This window comes from Porites lutea, chromosome 2 (genome assembly GCF_958299795.1).
Source record: "Porites lutea chromosome 2, jaPorLute2.1, whole genome shotgun sequence".
In the NCBI taxonomy this organism is placed as follows: Eukaryota; Metazoa; Cnidaria; class Anthozoa; order Scleractinia; family Poritidae; genus Porites; species Porites lutea.
In genome coordinates this window covers 34,966,906-34,988,801 of record NC_133202.1, presented here as the reverse complement: position 1 = coordinate 34,988,801, position 21,896 = coordinate 34,966,906, and the positions used below count along the sequence as shown (strand labels likewise).

At 38.4% G+C, this 21,896-nt stretch overlaps 2 protein-coding genes across 4 annotated transcripts; one reads left to right on the top strand and one right to left on the bottom strand.

Moving 5' to 3' along the window:
- Positions 1-405: 405 nt before the first annotated feature.
- LOC140928464 (uncharacterized) lies at positions 406-15,667 on the top strand. 3 transcript variants are annotated; one of them, XM_073378217.1, is made up of 18 exons: positions 406-536; positions 4,018-4,247; positions 5,698-7,045; positions 7,278-7,374; positions 7,509-7,602; positions 8,066-8,193; positions 8,509-8,588; positions 8,780-8,896; positions 9,196-9,244; positions 9,643-9,772; positions 10,279-10,395; positions 11,052-11,076; positions 11,199-11,242; positions 12,035-12,113; positions 12,482-12,582; positions 12,904-12,969; positions 14,143-14,199; positions 14,464-15,667. In XM_073378217.1, exons 2-18 carry the CDS (start codon positions 4,218-4,220, stop codon positions 14,503-14,505), a joined length of 2,604 nt encoding a protein of 867 aa, XP_073234318.1. In that variant the 5' UTR covers positions 406-536; positions 4,018-4,217; the 3' UTR covers positions 14,506-15,667. The 3 variants fall into 3 exon arrangements, with proteins under 3 accessions (XP_073234318.1, XP_073234320.1, XP_073234319.1); XM_073378219.1 differs by lacking the exon at positions 8,780-8,896; XM_073378218.1 differs by lacking the exon at positions 10,279-10,395.
- A 2,519-nt stretch (positions 15,668-18,186) lies between these two features.
- Positions 18,187-20,833, bottom strand: LOC140928463 (uncharacterized). The gene has a single exon (XM_073378216.1). The coding sequence runs from the start codon at positions 20,637-20,639 to the stop codon at positions 19,797-19,799; it is 843 nt and encodes a 280-aa protein (XP_073234317.1). The 5' UTR covers positions 20,640-20,833; the 3' UTR covers positions 18,187-19,796.
- Between the last annotated feature and the right edge of the window lie 1,063 nt (positions 20,834-21,896).

Sequence of the window (21,896 nt, the reverse complement as noted above, 5' to 3'; positions counted from 1 at the left end):
CAGTCGGCTCAAACAAAAATCCTATCAATGTGAAAAATTTAAAAGCTGCCTTCCGTCTTGGAACGCTCGTTTAACTATGTCAATACAAAATCAGGAACTACACACGTACATGTCTGTCTTTAATACTAAGATTAACAAGACAGATATATCTGATATTACTTTCACTACAAGCGATGATGTAAAACCTTTTTGGGGCAGTGCAACAACTTGTATTGCCCTTGTATTTCAACGATTAGAAAACACTGTTTACAGATTAAAAGCTATGAGAAAACATTACCAGCCACTAAAAAGGAAATTGTGGGTAGTGAAAATCATGACTTTTCTATCGATCAGACATTATGAAGAATCAAAAGGATATACGTAGAAAAGGTCGCGTGAGTAATAACCCTGGTGTCGATTTACCCCACCTAAATAATCCCTAATTCGCTCACTCATTACATACAGTACGTGTATCGGTTGTGACAAAGTCAATAAGGGCTGAACGTTGCTAAAAGATTCAGGCCACGACTGAAGCATTAACCAAGCGGAGTTGTAAGGTATTTGATGCATTACGCTTTGTATTATCATTTAATAATACTTTTACCATAACAGCACCCGTGCCAACAAAATAATCGGCGGCGAAAGTTTGCCGAACGGACGACCGTCCACTCTGAAGAGGACACGATTATACGACCTCTCTAGTGTTTTGTCTAACAGTTAGAAGTTCTCTGTTGCTTTTCTTTGTCACTTGAATACTCCCTATGAGCAGTTCTTAACATTTATTGAAACCTTCTAACTTGACCATTGGTCCGCGGTATGGAATCAAGACAGAGGTTTTTTCTGTGCGCTCGTTTTGTCATAAGATAACAGTGATACTGTTAAACAGTATTGTATAACCAATATTCCTTGTTACTCTACAAAATATCGCTTCCTCCGCTCTCCAGCTCAAATTTACCAGAACCCGCTCTGAATTTTCTATAACAGTCTGCAGTTTCACTAAAACACCATTCTTTATCAGTGTAGCGCACGGTAGAATAAGGCCATTATCATGTTATTCATGTTTTTTTTGTCTTGGAGTGACACTTTAGACGTAGAATATTAATTTCGGGTACAGAGAGGTCAGCCGATATTGAATAGCAAAAACATTTCGCGTTTTTGTTAGCCCAGGATTTTTCTACCCTTACGTTTGAAACATTTACAACGTTCCTTTGGCGATTAATGTTATAAACGAAACATGAACTATATCACGGCTCGCAATATTCACAGCTGTCTTATCGCATTCGTTGCTCAGATTCTTAAACCAACTAATCCTCTCGCCTTTTCAGTTATCAACGTCGTCTGTGTTTTGGCTTCTGTTTGTTCAGAGTATGATCCTATACCGCAGAAAGGCCGATAACAACCGCATAGCACAAATAAGGTTCTAAAAACGGGTTACCGGTTTATAACAGTAAATGAATCACTTTTAGCATATCACCCCGTGATTAGTCATAGGATTCTTCTCAATATCACGAATATAGTAACAGTATGAGAAGCAGAGAACAGACATTTTGCCGTTCCGGGATTTTATTTCCATTTTTTTATTTCTTCTGTTCACACTAGCTACATAGGGACTACATCTAGTAAGCTCGCTTTGTAAACCATACTTCAATATGCTAAAAATTGTCCAATTAAACTTTGGCCGTTGCAGTCGCCAAACTATTATGAGCTGAAATTAATTGGCCCCTTATTGGGTCGACCCAAATTAGCGACGTGCCCACTTTGGGTCAGACGTCGATTTCGGTCCAGTCCAGTTAAAAGAAAACAGGGACGCGGATAAATTTCAAGATACGATATAATCTTAAGAACTTATGCATTATTGTTTGGCAAATAAACTGTTGATTATCTAAATCAAAGTTGCTCCAAGGTCGAATGTCTTGGCCGAGCCAGGCGGGAACAACAGCTCAACAGATACAAATTGAAATACGTGTGGGCGTTTCTAATTGACTCGGACGCCAAACTTTTCATGTACTTCAACGTGCATGTATCAGTTTTGGCTCCTGGAAAATTCGGAGAGTCGCGACCCAGTAGCTAAGTTTTTCTCACTTTCTCCATGAAAACGATGTTATCAAACAAACTAGCTGTTAGTGGCTGCCTTTATGCAAACAAATTAAAAATCAGTTAAATTAGTTTGAAACAATTCAAGTGGATGCTTATGTTATGATTAAGCGGCGCTCACTCGTTTATTGACAAATAGCACATAAGACTTTTCTAACAAACGAGAATGGTACTGTGTTGTTCGTCTTTAAATATATTAGGAATGTAGTATTTATAAAATATACTCTGATCTATTATTGGAATGACGTATTTCCTTCAGTCATAATCAGTAGTCGATAACTCTGTTTAAGAAACTTTTATTATATATATTGAGTAGTTTTTTTTTTCATGTTGTCTAATAATATTTCGGTACCTTTATTTGGTTCTTAGTTGTCATAGTCGGTAACCCCAAAAAAGATTAGAAAAGTTTCCAAAATTCTGAATTTTATACATAAAGAAGAAGAGCTCTTCCGGAAAGTTAAGCACCTTTCCTTGTAACGAACATTTTAGTTCTAAATTTGGTAATTTAGTGATCCCAAGAATGCACAGCTCACTTAAATTTAGATTTGTTTATCGGCACTTAACTTAAAAGCTTGTACGGCGCGTCTTCATTATCAAGATTTGTCTCATTCTTAATCTTGTACTCAAAGTCAAAGTTGGGTCGAATAATCGTGAATCTGTTGAGGTCAGTACAATTTCCTGAACAGTGACTCGGTACTCAAGCGAAGATTGAAATGAGGCTTTTTATTGCGACGTGCTGAAACTCAAGGAAGACCAATCATCCAAACAAAGGCTGTTCACCAACTTTTGCTGTGTACCGGCGTGTGGCCATCACATTTTGTATACCCTGCACCAAGGCGGTTACAAAGCGTCTGTGTTTCAATCTCTGGAAGAAATCTCAACTATTATTGTTTAAACGAATGGTTTTTGGCCCTTTGACTATGGAGACTAAAATTTATTTAAGAATAATGAAGGCATTATTTAAGCAATAGGAAACACTTTCTATGGGTTTACTGGCGTGAAAGCCCACTTGGGATGTTGAGCCGAGAACACGAGAAAAGCTTGTAAATCATACAGGCTTTTCTCGTGTTCTCCCAACATCCCAAGTGGGTTATCACGCCAGTAAACCCATAGAAAGTGTGGTCTATTGCTTTTATAAAATAACTTTAAGTTTTCTATGAGTTTACCGGCACAACAGACCATGGGTTTTTAACTAATTAGAACGCGCTTATTATTAATAGCACTATTGTTGTTGATTAGTTCTTTAATAGCCTTATCAACCTTGTGGTGGTCTAATACTATATATTTTGAATTACAGAAAGGGAAGCGAATATCGGTTCTCGATTAAATTCCGATATCATTTTTTTTTTTCAAATTATTGCACAAATAACGACCAGAAGAAATCCTAAAACATTTACTTTTGCATCAGATCTCAACTTATAGTTGGCTGCCCTCGCACTGGTACTCAGCCTTTCTCAGATCACTTTTGTCTCGACTACCCATGATTGTTAATCAGACTCGTTGTGAATGCTGGGATCCCGTAACTGAGTTCTTAATTGGGATTGGTGAAACATTACAGTGATAACTGTAAAACTGTTTGCGGGAGGATTCAGGTAGATTTCACTAAGCTGTATCTTGGAAGATGAGTCTGCTAAACCTTGAAGACGAACCGTCAAGGGAGTTTTTGTAATAGTTTGCAGTCAAGATTGTCTGCGGGCACTCTTAGCTTTTCTTTGTTTGCACTAGCGCGGGCAAGGAACAGTTTTTAGTGAATCAGTGGAAGATTCCACGATGACACGACTTTGAAAAAAATACCCAGACTTTTCAAGTTGCAATCCTTTGCAGACCAATGGGAAATATAATGGGGAAAAGGGGGCGAATGACGGGATGAGCGCGAAGCAAGCGGGGGATTGTACAGGGAAAACGGGCCAAGCTGTTTTGAACAAAGTTTCTCTTTTGTTGAAGGTTTCCTCTAAGACGTGGCTTTCGAAGGATCTCTGTTGGTTTATTGGTCGAAACTCTCCTCAAGAGCGTTCTACTCGGTGTGAAGCGACAGCGCTTCTTCAGATTGTCCTCAGAGGACGACTCCTCAAAAGTGTTGGAAAATCTTGCTTGTTTTCAAGAAAGTCTTCAGTTAGAAGGAGAACCCACAAATTCCTAAAAACATGGCAACTACCGCAAATGCAAGGATGCGGGTAACAATTTTTTTTAAATTAAATGCTAAATGGTAGTTGGTCTTTTAGTGAAGGTTTAAAACCAAAAGTTGTCTTTTTACTCATAAAACCCAGTAGACTGACTACAATGTATTTTCTCTTGGGTACAAAAGAACCTAAAGGTTTTATCTCCTACACATGCTTCCCAAGAGCCTGTTTTCACGGGAAGGGACAAATTGTTGAAGGAACGAATTTTTTACCTGTGAAACCCGTTTACACGGAACCATGCAAATTCTGTTACAAATTGCGGTACGGTTTACCATTCAAAAACTTGTTCGGTCGCTCGCGTCGACTGTCCCGTGAAAAAGAAATGTAGCCTGGCAGACGTAATCAAACCCTGCGACGCAGCAGGCTAACGAAAAGCGGATCCGTGCAAGTTTTTGTTCATTTAAAAATTTGTCCGGACGCGTGTAAACTGGATCAGGTTAGTGTCGTATGTTTCGACACACCAACTACTTACACTTTAATTTACTTTAGCTTTTACCTTCACCATAAGGAAGTTGTCTGTCTAGACGTTAAAACAGCTTAAAAGCCATTTGAACTACGCAAATGAATACATCCAGCAAACAAGACTCAAACGATGTTCCTAAAGGTCTTTTGCCTTGCCTGCAGGAGCATTTTAAAAGATATTGTCGCATCCTAATCGCAAGTAGCAAGACGATTACTATTTTTAACATAACTGAGGCTTTTTCAGGCTTACCGCCGGTCTGCCGGCCCAGCGATGGGAATTGGGTTCAAACCGCCAACCAAAAGATCACACTGGCTATGATTAAGATCTTTTCCTTCCAGTTCAGCAGTGACGCTAAGCCGTTAACGTTGTCTCCTTCTCCCTTCTTTCATTGGTCGAATCACACCACTGTTCAAAAATGTTAGTAGACGTTTTCCGGGTTGTGTGTTCTACCTCATTCACTCACCATATATATTATGGGTCGGGTGGGTAACAGTAAGCTCGTAAAATAAAAATTGACCGATAGCGGGTACCAGTGGCGCCCTTATATGCTTACGTCCGAGCGTACATTTTAATATTTCATTTAAAGAGAACGCGTTTGCTATCCTCTCATCCACGATATTTCAGTCTTTTTTAAATTCGAAAGTTTGTCTTGAGAATTAATCGCTGCCCAAGGTCTGCTGTTTCTAAGTCAGAGAGGGAAACTGCTAGATCGTACCAGTAAAGCAAGCTTATTTATAATAGCAAAAAAAAATGCTTTGTTTGGTGAAAGGTCACTTTAACACTCTAGCTAATTTGTAGGAACAAATAATCCACGTAGCACATAATAAAGATAACATTTAAAATTTGAAATAATAATAAGATTAAATATATATCCACATAGCACATTAAACATTAAATATAGATCCACATGATAAAGATAACATTTCAAATTTGAAACAATACGATTAAAAAGCTCCACTTTTACTTAACTTGTTCTTTCAGAGATTCAATGCCCCCGTAAAACGCGAGGAAAACAAACCAGAATGGGTAACGCATACCCTAAAGAAAACCTCCGCTGGTAGATCAGGTGTTGCATCGCTGGCTTCACGTAGTACACAGAATGAGGCTTCAGAGGAAACGAACAATGAAAGGAAGACGAATGCTTCCAAGTCTCTTTCCAGAGGATTAGCAGCTCTGCTTGAGCGAGATAAAATTTTCAGTTCTCAAGATGCAGTTAAAGACAAAAACTCTGAGGATAAGCGAGCGGAAGAACCTGAAGAAACTAAAGAAGTTCCTAAGAATGATGAAAACGTTATTTCGGAAAATCCCAAACCCACTGCTGCAACTCAGCGGGCGGTTCACAAAGCTCCTCAAGTTCAGCAGGTTCAAACAGGTTCTGTGAGTATGGACACAAAATCAGAAAATTCGAAACCCATTTCTCCTACACAGCGATTTGTGCCCTGGGCTCCGCAGGTTAAACAGGCTCAAACCGGTTTGGTCGCTGACGTAGCCAAACCAATCACAGATCAAGATGGGGAGAAAATACATTTTAAAAAAGCCGTCCAAGAAGGAAAGGTTACTCAGGTAAAACCGACCACCCAAACATATGTGGCCAAGTCTCCTGTTATTGTTATGGGGAGAAAGAGTGGTCCCGAGAAACTTCCCGAAAAAAGCAAAGAAAACAAAAGTAGCCTTGACAAAGGTATCGTCACGTCTTCTGTAAAAACTTCACCTTTTAAGAAACAAGAAGACAAGAAGTGTGACCCTAATGTGTTTAGCAGTTCAGAAGAAAAAATGGTAAATGGCATTCAAGAGGCAAAGAAAACTGAACCCGCGAAAACTAAGGAAGATACACAAGTTTATGTCGCAAGTGTCGATCAAAAGAAGACAGTCGAATCAGAAAACGAAAAGGTTAAATTTCTTAAAGAGGAAATAGAAAGGATAAAGGCTGATCATGAAAAGGAAATAAAGCGATATCAAGAAATGGTAAGCGAGATGAAGAGCCGGCTGGAGAGTGAAACTTCTGATAATTCCCGATCAAGCTCTGTATCAAGTGAACCATCACCAGCTTCCCCTCCCTCTCCCCCACCAGGACCTGTTCCTTCGCCTCCTCCACCACCACCACCCCCAGGGGTAGAGAGTCCTCCTCCACCACCACCACCACCTCCTCCTGGCTCTGCAAGCGCTCCTCCCCCACCTCCACCTCTTCCTGGCGGGGCACCCCCTCCACCCCCTCCCCCCATGGGTCCTGGTGCACGTCGCTTTGGAGGACCTGTCAAGCCAAAGAAAGCGGCTGTCAAACCTGACGTGGAAATGAAGCCTTTGTTTTGGACAAGAATACTCATATCAGGTTGGTTTTCCGCGAAGCATTATCTTTCATAGTCATTGCCTCCCCTTTGGAAAAGGAAAGGGTAGGAGCCTGCACTCTTTCCTCTTCACCCCCAGTTCGTTGAGTACCGCTTTGAAAATTGTAAGAGGTATGGGGATCAGTTTAGAGAATTAACAAGTGGATAGCTGGCCTTTAAGGGGTTTAAACCTCGCTATAAGTTAGACTCAGACTTGATTCTTCATTTTGTCTTCAGATGAGACAGACACTGGAGACGTAAACAATAACAAACCCAAGAACACAGTTTGGAAAAACATGAAGGAAATGGACTTCAACAGAAAGGAATTCCAAAAGTAAGATTTGATGCTAAACTATGATTTTTTTTTTACAAGTAAGTTTGCTGAATATTGTAATACAGACAACCACAGCTGTTCGTATATAACGAAGAGTTAGGCTTACTATTTTTTTTTTTTTTTTTTTGGTGAAGGATGTTTGGTCGGAAGATTAACAAGAAGGCGAAATACGATCACAGAAAATCCCTCCATGAGGACAGCCACTTTTCTCTTTCCAAAGGACAACACGTGAGTTAAATTGAAATGTAGATGTTTTTTTTTTCTTTTCTCTCTTTAAGAAGCAGATGATCATCAAACTCCTCGGAAGCACTTCAAGAAATGAAATATTTTGTATTTAGAAGGCCAGTAATAACGTTTGATTCGGCACAAAAGAAAGTTTTAAAATCAAAGATAAAAAAGATAAAGGCTTTTTTCATTGGTGATAAGGGAGGGAATTCACGATTGGGTCAATAGGACAATTGCACGATGACGTCATTTTACTACAACTACCAGAATCCTTGAGTTTGTTGTTTTCTTGTGCAAATTAAGGGTATTGTTCTTTAATCCTCAGTGGAATTGACAAATTTAAACAACAAAAGCAAACCCGAAATCGATTCTGGTAGTTGTAGTCAAATATCGTCATCGTGCAATTGTCCTATTATGCAACGACACTTATTTTTGTTTCTTGTTTGTTCGTTTGGTTTTTCATCAGGCCGCTAAGCTTTTGGATAATGGCCGGTCACAGACTATTGGAATCATCATGAGCAGTTTGAGCTGTCAGCTGGATGACGTCAAGACCGCTGTGTATAAAATGGATAATTCTGTTCTTGATATGGACGGGTAAGATTGCCAAAAAACGTCATTAGCTTTAGCTTTACGCTCTATATAAGATATATATGGTCTACATTTGATCATTTATATGGTCTACATTTGATCATTGAAGACGGGTTCTGAGTCTGTTTTCACTCCGTCTCTAGATCTGGCCCTGTTACTATCCGTTGTACTATCCCTGTCTATCCCTATCCGCTATTGTTTTTTGTTTCACACTTTGGGTGTCGAAGACTAAGACCGTGATTTTAGTTGAGTTAGTGAACTGCTATCCACTGCATGAGATCATTAGTCTTTATGAGAGCATTTTTTCTGACTCATTTTCAGACTAAAGGCGTTGTACGATATTCGCCCGAAATCAGACGAGATCGAACTGATCACAAAATACCAACAAGAAAATCCCACCGGTAAGACAAAATCAACTTCTGTCTTCATTACACCAACTTTTGATTACTAAAGGCAATAATTACTCTCTTTTCTCGTCCCATCAGGAAAAAGCACTGAACATAATATTTAGCAGTTCTCTTGTCTTGCTCTTCTGCCATTCAAATGTATAACGCAAGAGAGAATGATTTTTCCCGTTCGCCTTCTTTTTCAGTACCTCTGGACAAACCAGAAGAATTTTTACTTCAAATACACAAAATGGACCACTTTGCAGAAAGGCTGGAGTGTTGGTTGTACAAAAATAAATTCACAGAAACAATAACCGCCATTGGTAAGAGCTTTCTATACTTGTCTTCCATTGGTTAAGAAAAGGAACAACATGAACAACTTTTGAGTTTCTTATGCTATGTTTCTGGACGAAATGATTTATGGTCTCACCTTTCAAACAGTATCTGTTGACCTCGGTTCACTTACGTAGTACCACATGCTTTTCGAAATATTGGATCTTTCTTTTCAAATTTTTGTTTGGGTGCTCCTTCGTCTGAGCTACATTGATTTGCACCAAAAACTCATAACCCCTTATGAGTTTCTGTTTGCACTAAATGTTATATTTTTTTCTTGGATCTTTAGATAGAAGATTGTCTGCAATAGGAGAGGCCAGCAGTCTGCTACGTACTAAGTAAGCCCGACCATCTTTGCTACTATTTTCTTCTTTGCGTTATTAATTATAGGCGCTAATACTGGTATATTTGTTTTTTCAATGAACATTTTCAGCTCGTTCTTGTTTTAAGAGTACTGACGTACAGAAACTCAGCCAATGTTAGTTGTGGTAACATAGAGTATTTCGCCCAAAAAAAAAGACTGAGAATACACTGGAAATTTTTACTGCATGGGCTCCTTGTTACTGCCTATTTAACCAACGTACAATCGAGTAGTGATCTCAAATTTGGTATTCTGGTTAGCACAGCTGGGATATCGACTAGGAGATAATGGCAATGGTATTTACCCTCTCCCAGTAAGACAACCTTTATTTTCCAGTTATTTTTTCTCATGAGGTGTTTTTCTTTCATGTTTTAGCAAGGATATTTCATTCGTCCTTTCTATTCTCCTGACCTTGGGAAACTTTATGAATGGAGGAACAAACAGAGGTCAAGCCGACGGATTTCAGTTAGGAGTACTTAATAAAGTAAAGGACGTCAAAACACAGGTGAGACACTAAGCCCAGAACCGCGTTGCGGACCTTCAGGTATTCCCTATGGGAAGAAGAGCTGGAGAAGGCCTTATGCGCCTACTGATGTGATGAGAACTGAAACTACTAGTGTACCCTCTTCTTTTGAACTGTCTCTGCCACTCTTGTTAAATCTTGGTCGCCAACTCTAACGTGTGAAAAGATTTTTGCCAGCCAATAGTCACCAGATAGAAACTTTCAAAAAAATAATCAAAGAACACGGAAAGCATACAAAAGCAAAGTAAATACTCCCAGGTTTATCCTAGCAGATGAAAAAAGTTCGAAGCAATCAGAAAATAAACGAACAAGGATCATGACATGTATAACGGGTAAAGAATGTGTGAAATTCCCGTCGGATTTGCTACCTTCTAATATCAGACAGAGACAAATGAATTTAAAGCATCCAGGAAGCACGACAGGTCTGAGGACCAAAGCAATCGCAAATTTATTTTCGTTGAAACTGAAAACTGCTTTTCACTTTTCAGGATAGCAACACTAATCTGATGCAGTATATTGTCAAACTTTACTGTGACAAGAGGCAGGACGGTCAACCGGGAGACTATCTCTTACCAGACCCCTACTCTGTCCTGGCCGCTTCTCAGGTAAACTACAATGCATTGCAGTCTTAACACAAGATCAGATGTAATATATCAAACATGAGATGCAGTGTTTCATCACCAGATGAAACACCGAGAAGAGAGTTGAAAATACGACGCGCAGCGGAGTATTTTTGACGAACTTCGAGGTGTTTCATCTGGTAATGAAACACTGTGTCGAATGTTTGATATTTCTTCTCAAACAAAATCATTTTTGAAGGAGAAATTAAGGATCCAAATACTAAGCAGTGTTTCATCCGATTTCCAAACACTCATTAAACATTAATTTCCTTTGTATTTTCTTAATGAATTATTAATGAGTTTGAGAAGTCCTGATAAAATCAGACTCGAGCATCTTACGAATGTTTCAGTGAAATATCTCTTACATAGCCCGCTAAACCTGAAACAAACAGGTAGTATAGTGAATGAAGTCGACAATTAGTGAAGAGAAGATGAATTCTCTCCTGTAGTTGCCTATTTTTTTTCATAAAGATAGTTAATTTAGTTAGTGGATCCCTCCAAACACGCACTCGCGCGCGGAATAAATCGGCTCTCGAGAGTCGGCGTGGAGGTGGAAGAGAAAAATCTTATACTTGCCTCCTTTTTGGAATACTGTTAATGTAAGTTTTTTCAGAAATTAATTTGTCTCTTCCTTTGTACAGGTTTCCTTTAAGGATATCAAAGCAGGTAATTTTAAACTTTTGTAACATTTACCATTTCACTTTTTTGGGTTTCACAATATTTTGATTTAAGGTCGCGAGGTTTTTCCATCCAGTGGTAATTTGATATTTTGTCATCTTTCTTTTTAGAACTCGCCGAGGCAAAGATTTCATTAGCAACGTGTAAAGCTAAGGTACGTCATTCTTTACAACTTTATATCGTTTGAAGTCATCAAAATAAAAGTAACCTTAATTTAAAAGGGTAGCCCTACTAATCACTGTAGAAGTGTTCTCCCTATAGTGGCCCTTTAATGGTAACACAGGGCTCACACAGTCTTGAAAAGTCCTTGAATTTTAGGTGAAGTCCTTGAAAAGTCCTTAAATATCTGTGCAAGTCCTTCAAAAGCCCTTGAATTTTCTTCACCTTTGAATGTAGTGGCCTGGAAAGAGTTCTTTGATGCTTTTTGGTTGTCCAAGACAGAATATAAATCATAGCTTAGAGAATTTAAAGATTATTTACATAAAGTTTTCTATGTTTTATGCATTACTTAACTATCAATTAAAGACAAGTGAACTGAAAAATGCAGAGAAGTTGGTGAAGCAAACAGTTCAAGCCTTAAAGTCTTATTAGAATAGACTGGGAATGTGCATTTTTGTACAACTTGTGAAATTATTTTCCTAGTAGGTGGTCCTTGAAAATCTAATGTGGTCCTTGAAAAGTCCTTGAAAAGTTCTTGACAAATGATTGCAATTTTTTGTATGAACCCTGTTACTATGAGCCCTTCTTCTGGTTCCTGGAACAGGCTATTCTTCTGTGTTTTCTGTCATATTCCGCTTAAGGTTAAGACAGAAAAAAAAAACGTGAAAACGTATGGTAAGATAGGCAAATGTAGATCTGCGGAGAATTTCGCTGCCACAGCTCTTTCTATCAGCATTTGTCTATTTTTTATTTCTTACTTCATTATTAAAGATCTCTATTCTTGCAGGCAGAGATGGTACTGGGAGGTGAAAATTCATCGCACCGTGAGCCCTTTGAAAGTTTTGTGAAAGAATATTTGTCAACAGGTATGAATATTTCAGCATTACTTGGTTCTCAAATTCACCTGACTTCATCCTTAATACTGGATTTCGTCCAAAGACTTACTGTCTGGAAGGAGGTCGCAAATTCATCTCTTTTTGCCTGGAACAGGTTTGGAGTCTCGAAGACTCAGCGGTAAACCCCCATAGAAAATTTTAGGGAGTACTCCCCAGGCCTCCATGTACGACCGTCCCTTGTTAACGTCCACCTGTCCAAAATGCTATTAATATTTGTTCTTCCTTGTAAAAGCACTATAGTTGGCACCTCTCTTAAGCAACATGAAATATTGACATTTTAGACGGTCCCTAACTGGAGTTTTAATGTCTTTCAACTGCATTATTTGTTCTTTCTGCAGGTGAAAAAGACCTTTCTCGTTTGCAAGGAAAGGTCCAAGCAACAGTGGACGACTTTAAGGACGTGGTGAATTATTTTCAATATACTGGGGAAGGAGAAGAGGTATTTCTCTTTACCACGAAACTTTTTGCTTTATTGGCCATCTTAATGATAGTGTCTATTATAAAAAGGCGTTGCAGGATCTGGTTTCCATGTGCAAACAGGTCTTTCCGAGTTGGCATATTGTGTAAACCTTTCATACTGTATGCGGATTTCAATAGCAAAGAAAAGCAAAATGTATTCTGGAGTAGTAGTTGTAGTTTAGTGACGCCATCCTGAAAATGGGTTATGAGTGATGTAACTTTGATTTAAACAAGAAATAAGTACAAAAGAAGCCTAAGAGTGTGTCTTCATTAACTTTGTTGCGGTACTCTTGACTTTTAGGCTACACCACCTTTGTTGTTTGGTATCTGGGGAAACTTTTTAGAGATTTTCAAGAATTACTGGAAGGTAAGTAATCTAACTCAATAATAAGAAGATACACTCTAAATCAGAAAGATCAGTTTTAGCCCTAAAAATAGGGCCGTTTCGGTGAGCAAAATACAGTCCTATTTTGAGTCTAATTTGGCTCCCTTAAATCAGGGCCAATACAGTCCAATTAGCTAGGGCTGATTTGGTCCTAGGGCTGAAATGGGCCCTACCGTGGGCTGGAATAGCCTTTTGATTAAGCTTTTTTGGCGTAAATTGTGCTCAAATGGCTCCAGGAAGGGCAGAATCAGACTTTGGCCTGCAGGGCTGAATTGACACTTTGGGGCTGAAACAGATCTTTTTAATTTTACACGTAAGTGTATGTTTACTTTGAGTTGATAATGGTTATGCAAGTGCAATCCCCTAAAGGTACACCCGTCTTTTAGCCTGTTAAACCTTTCTTTGTCAAGCGTCTTTCTTTTTTCCCATGATTCAAGTCATTATGTTAAAAAATTATTATGACAAGGAAGTCATTTTTGAAGTAAATGATAAAGAAATGCTTCTAATTACTACCGATTTGGGGAAAACTGGGATGCTTTTCAGTGATAAAAAAGATTGAGTTTAATTTTCAAACAGACTAAAACCTGGAAGGGTAGTGAGGATCGCTTTCCAAAATCTCCAGTTTCTGGTTTCCATTCCCTTGGCCTTCTTTTTGAAGTTTATAAAGATTATGGAAAGCGCCTCTTACATGTCACGTGTTGGAGAGCCCAGGCCTAATTCTCCAATCAGGCCAGTTTCGTAATCAAGTCGTCAATTGGCGTTAGAATCTGGTTCTCTTTGGTCAGCGGGTGGTCGCAAGAATAGTTCATTGCGTCCGCCCGCTAACCAGGAACCCAGAGGACTCGAGGTATGAGATTGTTGTTGCAGCCCAAAAAGAATTTACTTTTCAGGTGCTCTAAGGCATCAGAACTTTGGATGAACTTTACGTTCTACAGGTATCATATTGTTACAACAGCTCTGCAAATTCGTTCAATACAAGAGCCACATTTTGGTAATCTTTGCGGATTAGCCGAGTGAATAAAACTGCCACAGGGATTGGAATTCAGTTGTGTATGTTTGGAATCTGACTCTAACGAACAGGTCTCGTGACATAAGTCTTGCTTGTTTCCACTGAAAGTTATCCTTCACAGAGTTTTTTTTTCTTAATCATTCCAGGCTGAGCAGATTAACATGTCTAAACGGACGTTTTGCAATGCAGATCATCTCAAACAGGTTGGTTTTTTTTGTCCACTGTTGAAAACGGGGTAATCATGTATACTAAAATGACTGATTGAAACAAATCTTTCCTGGTCCCACTGCGATATCTTCCCAGGCCTTCTCGGTCAATTCATTTCGGTAACGCAACCGAATCGAACGGCCGAAAACTCGCTCTGGTGACCCAACCGAAATAATGAGGCCTTAGGACGAGACCAAAACGAATCCACACTGGAAGTTAATTTGCGAAGTTTTAATAGTTTGCCTTATTTTATATTTCAGATACGAGCGACAGCTACCAAGTTTAAGAAGAACAGGCAGTAATGAACAACAAGAGCGGGAAAGACATGAAAATAAGTAAAGTAGCGTCGGTAACGTTACTTTCGATGAAAACCGAATTATTTAGAATTAGTTAAATTCTACAAATAGAAAGTAATTAGACAGCTATTTTAAAGACTTTATAATTTTCTCTGCGATTCTAAATTTCATACTGTTTGTTAATTATCTTAGTTACTGTTCCACTCCTATATATCAAACGAAAAATCGTTTTCAAACAGTTTAAAGGCAAATTCTGCAAAATTAAGACTATAAAACCATACCATCTACGCGGTAGTGATTCTTTTTTTCCTCCGGGAAATAAGGATGAGTTTTGAAATTATTGCAGTTATCATTTCGCTTTCAATAGATATATACATACACTATGAAACCGACATCTTTCCATTCACTCACTCACTAAAAAGTGTCAGCCTCAATAAATCTGTAGTTTACTACACCACACACAGTCCTCAGCTCAGTAACCAACTGGATATTGTAGATATCTTTTCTTTATCGTTTGTATTGCTTGTGTGTAACGGAAAAGAAGTCAGTCGCTATGTTACAGAAGTATATAATTGCCTTAGAATTTTTTCTTTTTGGTCAATCTATGTAGTAGTTATATCATTTCACCACATATTATCATAGTTAGTAGAAAGATTTTATTTAGACTGACGTTTACAGAAGACGGCGTTAGTTCACGTTGAGAATTTCTCAAAATAGAAAGCGTGCAACTAGAAACAGTCCAAAACAATTGTTGTAGACAAAACTAACGTGAAGCTACTAATTTTAGAGTAGAAGTAATGAACAGTAAAGCACAAATTAAGGGAAAGTTTGTCCACATGGTACAAATTAACGTTTGCCATTTGCCGTAAAGGTGACTCTTAATCAAGGCTCTCTTTTGTCGAAGTTTCAATTAATTTATTGGTGAGATTCTCAATTGTATTAGTCTAATATCTCGAGCTCGGTGGAGATGCATGGCAATAACTCATACCAATCATGCTTTACAACCAAGACGCCGGTACTTGATACCACGGCAAGAATGGCAGAATCAGGCAGTAGTGTAAATAAATAGACAATTTGAAAAATAATTTATTGCTGTAGCTTTTTTGTTGGAAAACGAGCAGTGTGTGTTTGACGTCTTCGGCAAAATAAATTATTTGCAATCGTTTGATTTAGTCTCCGATTATTGTTGTTATCATACATTGTACTCTTTATCTGTCTTTTTATTGGCTAAGAGCCTACAGTTAATTTTGGAAATCAGCGCAACCTACAGATTAGTTAGTTATCTGCTAGAAAGATAGCTGACTAATCTTTAGGTTGTGCGCGCAATGCATGATTTCCATGAGCAATGTAAAACTATGTCCATGCGACGGTGTGTTTGTTTGTCGCTATTTATTTCGGAACAATGTATACTGTGATAAAAGAATTATTAGATTCGGTCTTTGTAATATCCGGAATAATCAAGGTCTCGGTAAGTGTTATCAGCCTCGACCTTCGGCTCGCTTGATAAAACTTACCTCGACCTTGATTATTCTGGATATCACAAAAACCTATCAAATAATTCAGGTTTGTTGTCCGTTGTAAGTGTTTAAACGAAACTATATTTATAACAATAGATTTGAGAGGCAGGTAATGGTCTGTGATTACTTGTTAGAAGTATGTTAAAATTTAATACGATTAAATATCTTTTTTAATTTTATAAGTGTTCGAACGGCTCCCTTAGCATGAAAGACATTTTAGGTAAAGAAAAAAATCAGTAATCCTAGAATTATGACATGTCACGTGACCGGAAATTGAAAATGAAGGAAATTGGCGAATTGGTGGCGAATTTACTTTGATTGGATAAACAAATTAGCATTTCTGAAAAAGAGGATAAAAAGACCTTACTTTCTACGTTTGGAATGAATGTACGCGAAGTTTAAAATTAAAGTTTTAAAAATAATTCAAGATTAAATTCGGGCATGTAAAATGATGTTTTCCCTCATGATTTTTTATTGAAGGGCAATGGACGGTCATTCCAAACGTAAAGTGTAATAATGAATATGAATTAGAACTGAACGTTATTTCTCGATTTCTTTCCTTAAACCGGCCACCGATTGGGTAATAATTTACGATTTTTAGCAAAATGGTCACATGACATATCACGTGACTATAAACATAAAAGTTATATCTTAAAATGTTAAGGACGATGAGTTCTTTATTTGTGCCAAATTTTGACCCAGTGCCATCATCTATGCCAAAGTTATGGCCAATAATTCATTTTCTACGGGGAAAACCCCTAGGTCCCTGGCCTTAAACTACTTGAGTAAGCTCCGTATCAGTTGTGATCCGGGAATTTTGCTACCATGGTAATGTGACATCACACTTCCCTCTTTTATTGGTTTGTTTGATCTTACAAAAGACGAGATTTTCGAAATCATCAATTCTCTTCCATTTTCCGGGAAATTTCTTTTTCTCAAAACAGACAGTCTTTCGTTGTGCAGGGAGTCAATACTACCAACACAAACACGGAAAAGGCGGGAAAACTTAACGTGATACGCAACTTCTGATTGGTTGATGAAGGATTTTTGTCACAAGCGAAAACCACTGTGCGCAAATAGCGAGCACTGATTGGTTAAAACTCAGTTTTGTACCCCCCCCCCCCCCCCAACCCCGCCCCCGGCCACACATTTGCGAATCTAGCCGAAAAGAAAAAAGCAACAAAACGTCGACTGTCTTCCCAAGGGACAGTAGAACAAACGGACAAACGTAACCACTTACGCAAAGAGCTGACGCAAAAAAATAGCCAAGGTAAACAATAGGGTAGTTATAAGACCAGCTGGTCATTAATAACGCGTTATATTTTTGCTAGGGACCATGGATTTCCTGCCGTTTCATCCGCTCAGAGTAAACTTTATCGCAGCCCGGATGTCTTTTGAAAAGTTTACAAGGGAGAGACTAGTAGAATATTACAAATTACCGGAACTCCGACATTTCGAATTTTGTAAGATTATAAAGTAAAGCAATTTAGCGAGATATGTTTTCGCATTTCGAAAAACGTTGACCTATGATTGATGTTTTTCAACTTCTGTTAAATTCCCTTTTCTATTTTTTACTTTGTTCATGTTTTCTTGGCAAATGCATCAAATGATCACAGAGATTACACATGGAAGCTAGCATTAATATTACCTGAGCTTTTCAGGATTTCGCATTTGAAACTTCCTTTACAGTTCAGTGACATTTTGCCGAGTATAACTAAGGTCCGTTTCAAACGTCGTGCTACTAGGGACTTTAGGGAGCTTAAGCAACAACGACGGCGACGCTACAAAACCGTCACTTAAAAAAGGAATTCGCACCGCTTCAAACTTTATTGCACTTATTCCATCTCGTTTACTTCGTCAAATGTTGGCAAATGTTTTTGGAGTTGAATTCTAAATTAAAAGGCTGTATCAAAGTTCAGGAAAAGAAAAGAAAATTGTTGTCTTGTGTTCCCGTCCTCGACAAAACGTGAATTTAGGCATTTTCACGTTGTAGTCGGGCAACGACGGCAAAGAAATGTACAAAAGAAGCGTGATCCACGTGCAATGCCTGTGTTTTATTTCTATGCTTTGTTTTCGACATCAGGGCGCTACTTTATTCGCCTCAATTAAATTCGTCTGAAACCAAGTCCTACCTCGTGCCCATGGAACTGCTTTTTCACAGTGAACAGGCTAAACACACGCGAAAAGTGATGTAAGTCTGAACGGCTATCTACTGAAAAACTAAATAATTTTTCTTTCATCAATGAAGCTGACGGAAAGGAAAGAGCACACGATAACGATACAATAATGTTTACCATATATGACATATATTTCTACATTTGTTTCAAAATTTCATAAACTGTTTCTTAAAACTTCACGGCGTGCACTGAATGGCTGAGAACAAAACATTATTAGAAAAAAGGTAGTTTTTGCGAACGAATTTGCAAATGACATAACAAGCTCGAACAAGTATACGAGAAAAAATGTCAAATCTGATGTTTTCTTATAAATACAATTGTTAGGACAATTTATAACTTTATTTCAATTTTATTTTTATAACAAGTACGAACGAAAACCGGATTAATGAAAAAGACAATAACCGTTTTTGACCCTGAATCACCCGATTTGTTACTAAAACCACAGTACTGCACAACCAGCACAGTCTAGCTCCGTACGTGTCCGACAACCAGCAGATCGATAACTTAATAAAATTTATGGCAAAAAATATTGCTTTGACAGTGACAGTGTGTCTGTCATAAATGATTTAAAACGCGAAAGGGTGATTTCAAATTTATTACATGTGTCATAGGACAAAGTCGGCATTAAACGAAAGTAAATTAAAACTAATATTAGTTCCTTTTGGAAAATGAACGTTTCAAGAAGATACAACGTGTCTTCACAACACAAGCAACACGTAATCATAGAAGCAGAATAAGAAATAATCCCAAAAAGAGAATTAACAAATGCGGCAGAGTTGCGCGCCGATCTAATTATTTATTTCATGCATGCACATAATTTTTTTTTTACTATTATCACTTTATTCTGTTTTTATCATTACTTTTTGCTTTTCCAGGCCTACGGTATTAATTACAGAAGCTACAAAATATAAGGCAAACTGCGCCAGGCTTAGCTTAACGTGTTGAATATTACATTGTTTCAAACGAAAAAACGTTTATTAAAGCAGTTTTAGGAGGGTTGACGTATCCAGCTTATGAAAGATAAGCATATCACCAAAATTTAACGCTCGGTTCTATATTACTCTGATTACTGACCAAAAAACAGATAACGACATAAAATACAAAGCTTTTACAGTACTATTTCTAAAATACTGAAATCGGACCATATAACGAACTTCATCACAGCTGACATAATTGTTAATTGTAAACTCATATCGCAAAATGCAAAGTACGTACATTGTGTTCACTTGCATAACATATTCCTCAAAAAGAAACAGTTTTGTTCAATCGGTTTTACTGTACTACGAACTGAACTCCGATCCCACTTTGTCTTAAACATCACCAACTGTAACAAGTTCGAGTATATTCGCACATTTATGAAGATTCATAAACCAATTTTCGCCGTTCTATTTACAATACCATTCATGATTATCCCAAAAGAAGGCGTCCGTTGTTTGATTCACATACAAAATTTTCCAACCTTGCACTTCGTTTTTCGATATGGCTTTGGTTGTTGATAGTTTCTGGCAGACTAAACAGTCTCGCGTGACACGAAACATTAAAACTAGCTGTTAAAAGAGTTAACGAAACGACACATTTAGCATTTTAAATGGCCGAACATTTGTCACAAATTGCTAAGCTCTAGTGTGTCCTCGATTGCCGCTTCTTTTCGTTTCGCTTTTGCGTTCTCCAGATGTTCGGGGGCTTTCGCTGCAGGTATTCCCCTACAAGAAGTTTCCGACCAACCGAATGTCGCATCTGGCAAGACATCCAATTCCTCGATCTTGCTTTCGCTCTGCGTGTCTTCCAAAGTTCGATCTTGTTCAATCGATGAAACCACATCAACTGCAGCAGCCGTGCTTGCGCTATCCGCAATATACGGTGGCTCCATAGCTAGTCTCTCGCGCTTGCTTTCATTTTCTGCAGTGCTACCATCCTCGCTTGTTCTGTAGCTGTAAACTTCAACAATTGTTGAATGCGCATTTGAAGTCTGTGCCGCTCCGTCCTTCAAAATATGTTTCCTTTCCTCGCTTGTTATTCCGCCCGCGCCATACTGACTTTGATAATCAACACTGTCTCCTTGCTCCTCGTTTTCGGATACTCCGACCATGTCCCCGTCGCTTTGATTAATGTCATGGCCTCCGGTGGACATCTGCTTGCCAACATGTTCACTCGATGGTCCCGAGTCTGACGATAGCGACCTTAAATCATCAGTGTTTGACCGCTCTCGTCCGCGAAGCTGAGGATGAAAGAGGAGGGGATTTTGAAGCTGTTCTTGAGCGCCTCGAAACTTTTCCGCTGCTTTTGCAGGGTCTGTTTCATCGATATTATATACTCTTAATTCACCCACATCTTTTAACAAACACAGCGTTGATTCGGAAACCATATAAATTCGCGGCTGCAAGCATATAGTCTCATGGGTTGGTGATGAATTTATGATGACCGCGTGGGAAGGACTACAACCCATTTTAGTTTTATCTTCTTCTCTGCAAAAAACAACCTACCGCACGACAAAGTGTACATCGAGACATTACAATATCGGAAATCACCGTCTATGTAGCCATCGCTGGTAAAAATTGGCTTTTTCAAAAAGCCAGCTTACTTAAGCTCACATCTCTGCCAATCAAAAGCGATCGTTCTTTTGTATTGTTCTTGTCAAATTACCATCCGGTACTCTCGTCACAAACAGCCTTTGGCCAGCTGCCTCTGAATTCAACATAAAAAGTATGGATTGTTTTTCTACAACGCGTGGGGTTTGTAAGATGGCTTTCAAACAGTCTAGGGATAGCTCACCGCATTAACGAGCACCTTATTTGCTTTCTAATTTTACTGTTCGGGAAATATTCAAAGAAAGAAATTTCGAAAACGTCTTATCCTGAAAAAGTGCTTTTTAAAAAAGTAGATTAAAACGATAAACGATGTAGTCACCAACAAACAAACTCATATCGTAAAGAATATATTAGCAATTTAGCAATTAACGAACATGTTCGATTCCACGTTTAATTCCTCGGGAACAATTTGTCAAACTTATTCTCCTGAAAACAAATTTCACAAAAACGTCATTTTAATAACAACATCTTCAAGATATTACATGTGATAGCGTTTTGTTTTGCTTAAATTTGACAGTTATTTGAAACCATTAAGGAACAGGGGACCAATTTCCATAAATCATATCGTCCCACGTAATAGCCAACAGCCCAATAAAACTACAAGTTTGACGCTAGCTTGGCGCTATCAGTTACGTCTGTCGTTAGGATTCTGATCATTGGGAAAATGTAGTTTGTAATTGTGCTCATGCCTAGGTTTGAGCCACTACTGGGCGACAAAAGAAGAGGAAATATTTGCGATAATTTGCAATATATACTTCGATAATTACAAACGTTATAACCTGACAGTAAAAAAAGACAACAGGGATGGTATAGAAAAGTGCAAATCTTTTAGCCCGCTCGCACTTTTCATAACACTCATAATCATATGCAAATTTGAAATATGCTACAACAATGCAGTCTTCTTGACTAAGTGAGAATTTTTCGTAAGGAATACTTAGGAACATTGTAATAAATAGCGGAAGAAGACTTGTTTACTCCACTCGCTGTCAGTTTACCAGCGGAACGAGGAGCGATTGCAGTAGGACCCTCGCGATGGCAGATTCAGTGCAACACCCCAACCCAGACTTGACGGCGGCAGCAGAAGTTGCATCCGTGGCGGCAAATGAACCTGCAGC

Coding starts and splice junctions, on each gene's coding strand:
- LOC140928464 (XM_073378217.1), top strand. CDS start 4,218: ATGGCAACTACCGCAAATGCAAGGATGCGG. Junction 9,773..10,278: donor TAAAGGACGTCAAAACACAG/GTGAGACACTAA, acceptor TTCACTTTTCAG/GATAGCAACACTAATCTGAT. Junction 14,200..14,463: donor ATGCAGATCATCTCAAACAG/GTTGGTTTTTTT, acceptor TTTATATTTCAG/ATACGAGCGACAGCTACCAA.
- LOC140928463 (XM_073378216.1), bottom strand. CDS start 20,639: ATGGGTTGTAGTCCTTCCCACGCGGTCATCATAAATTCATCACCAACC.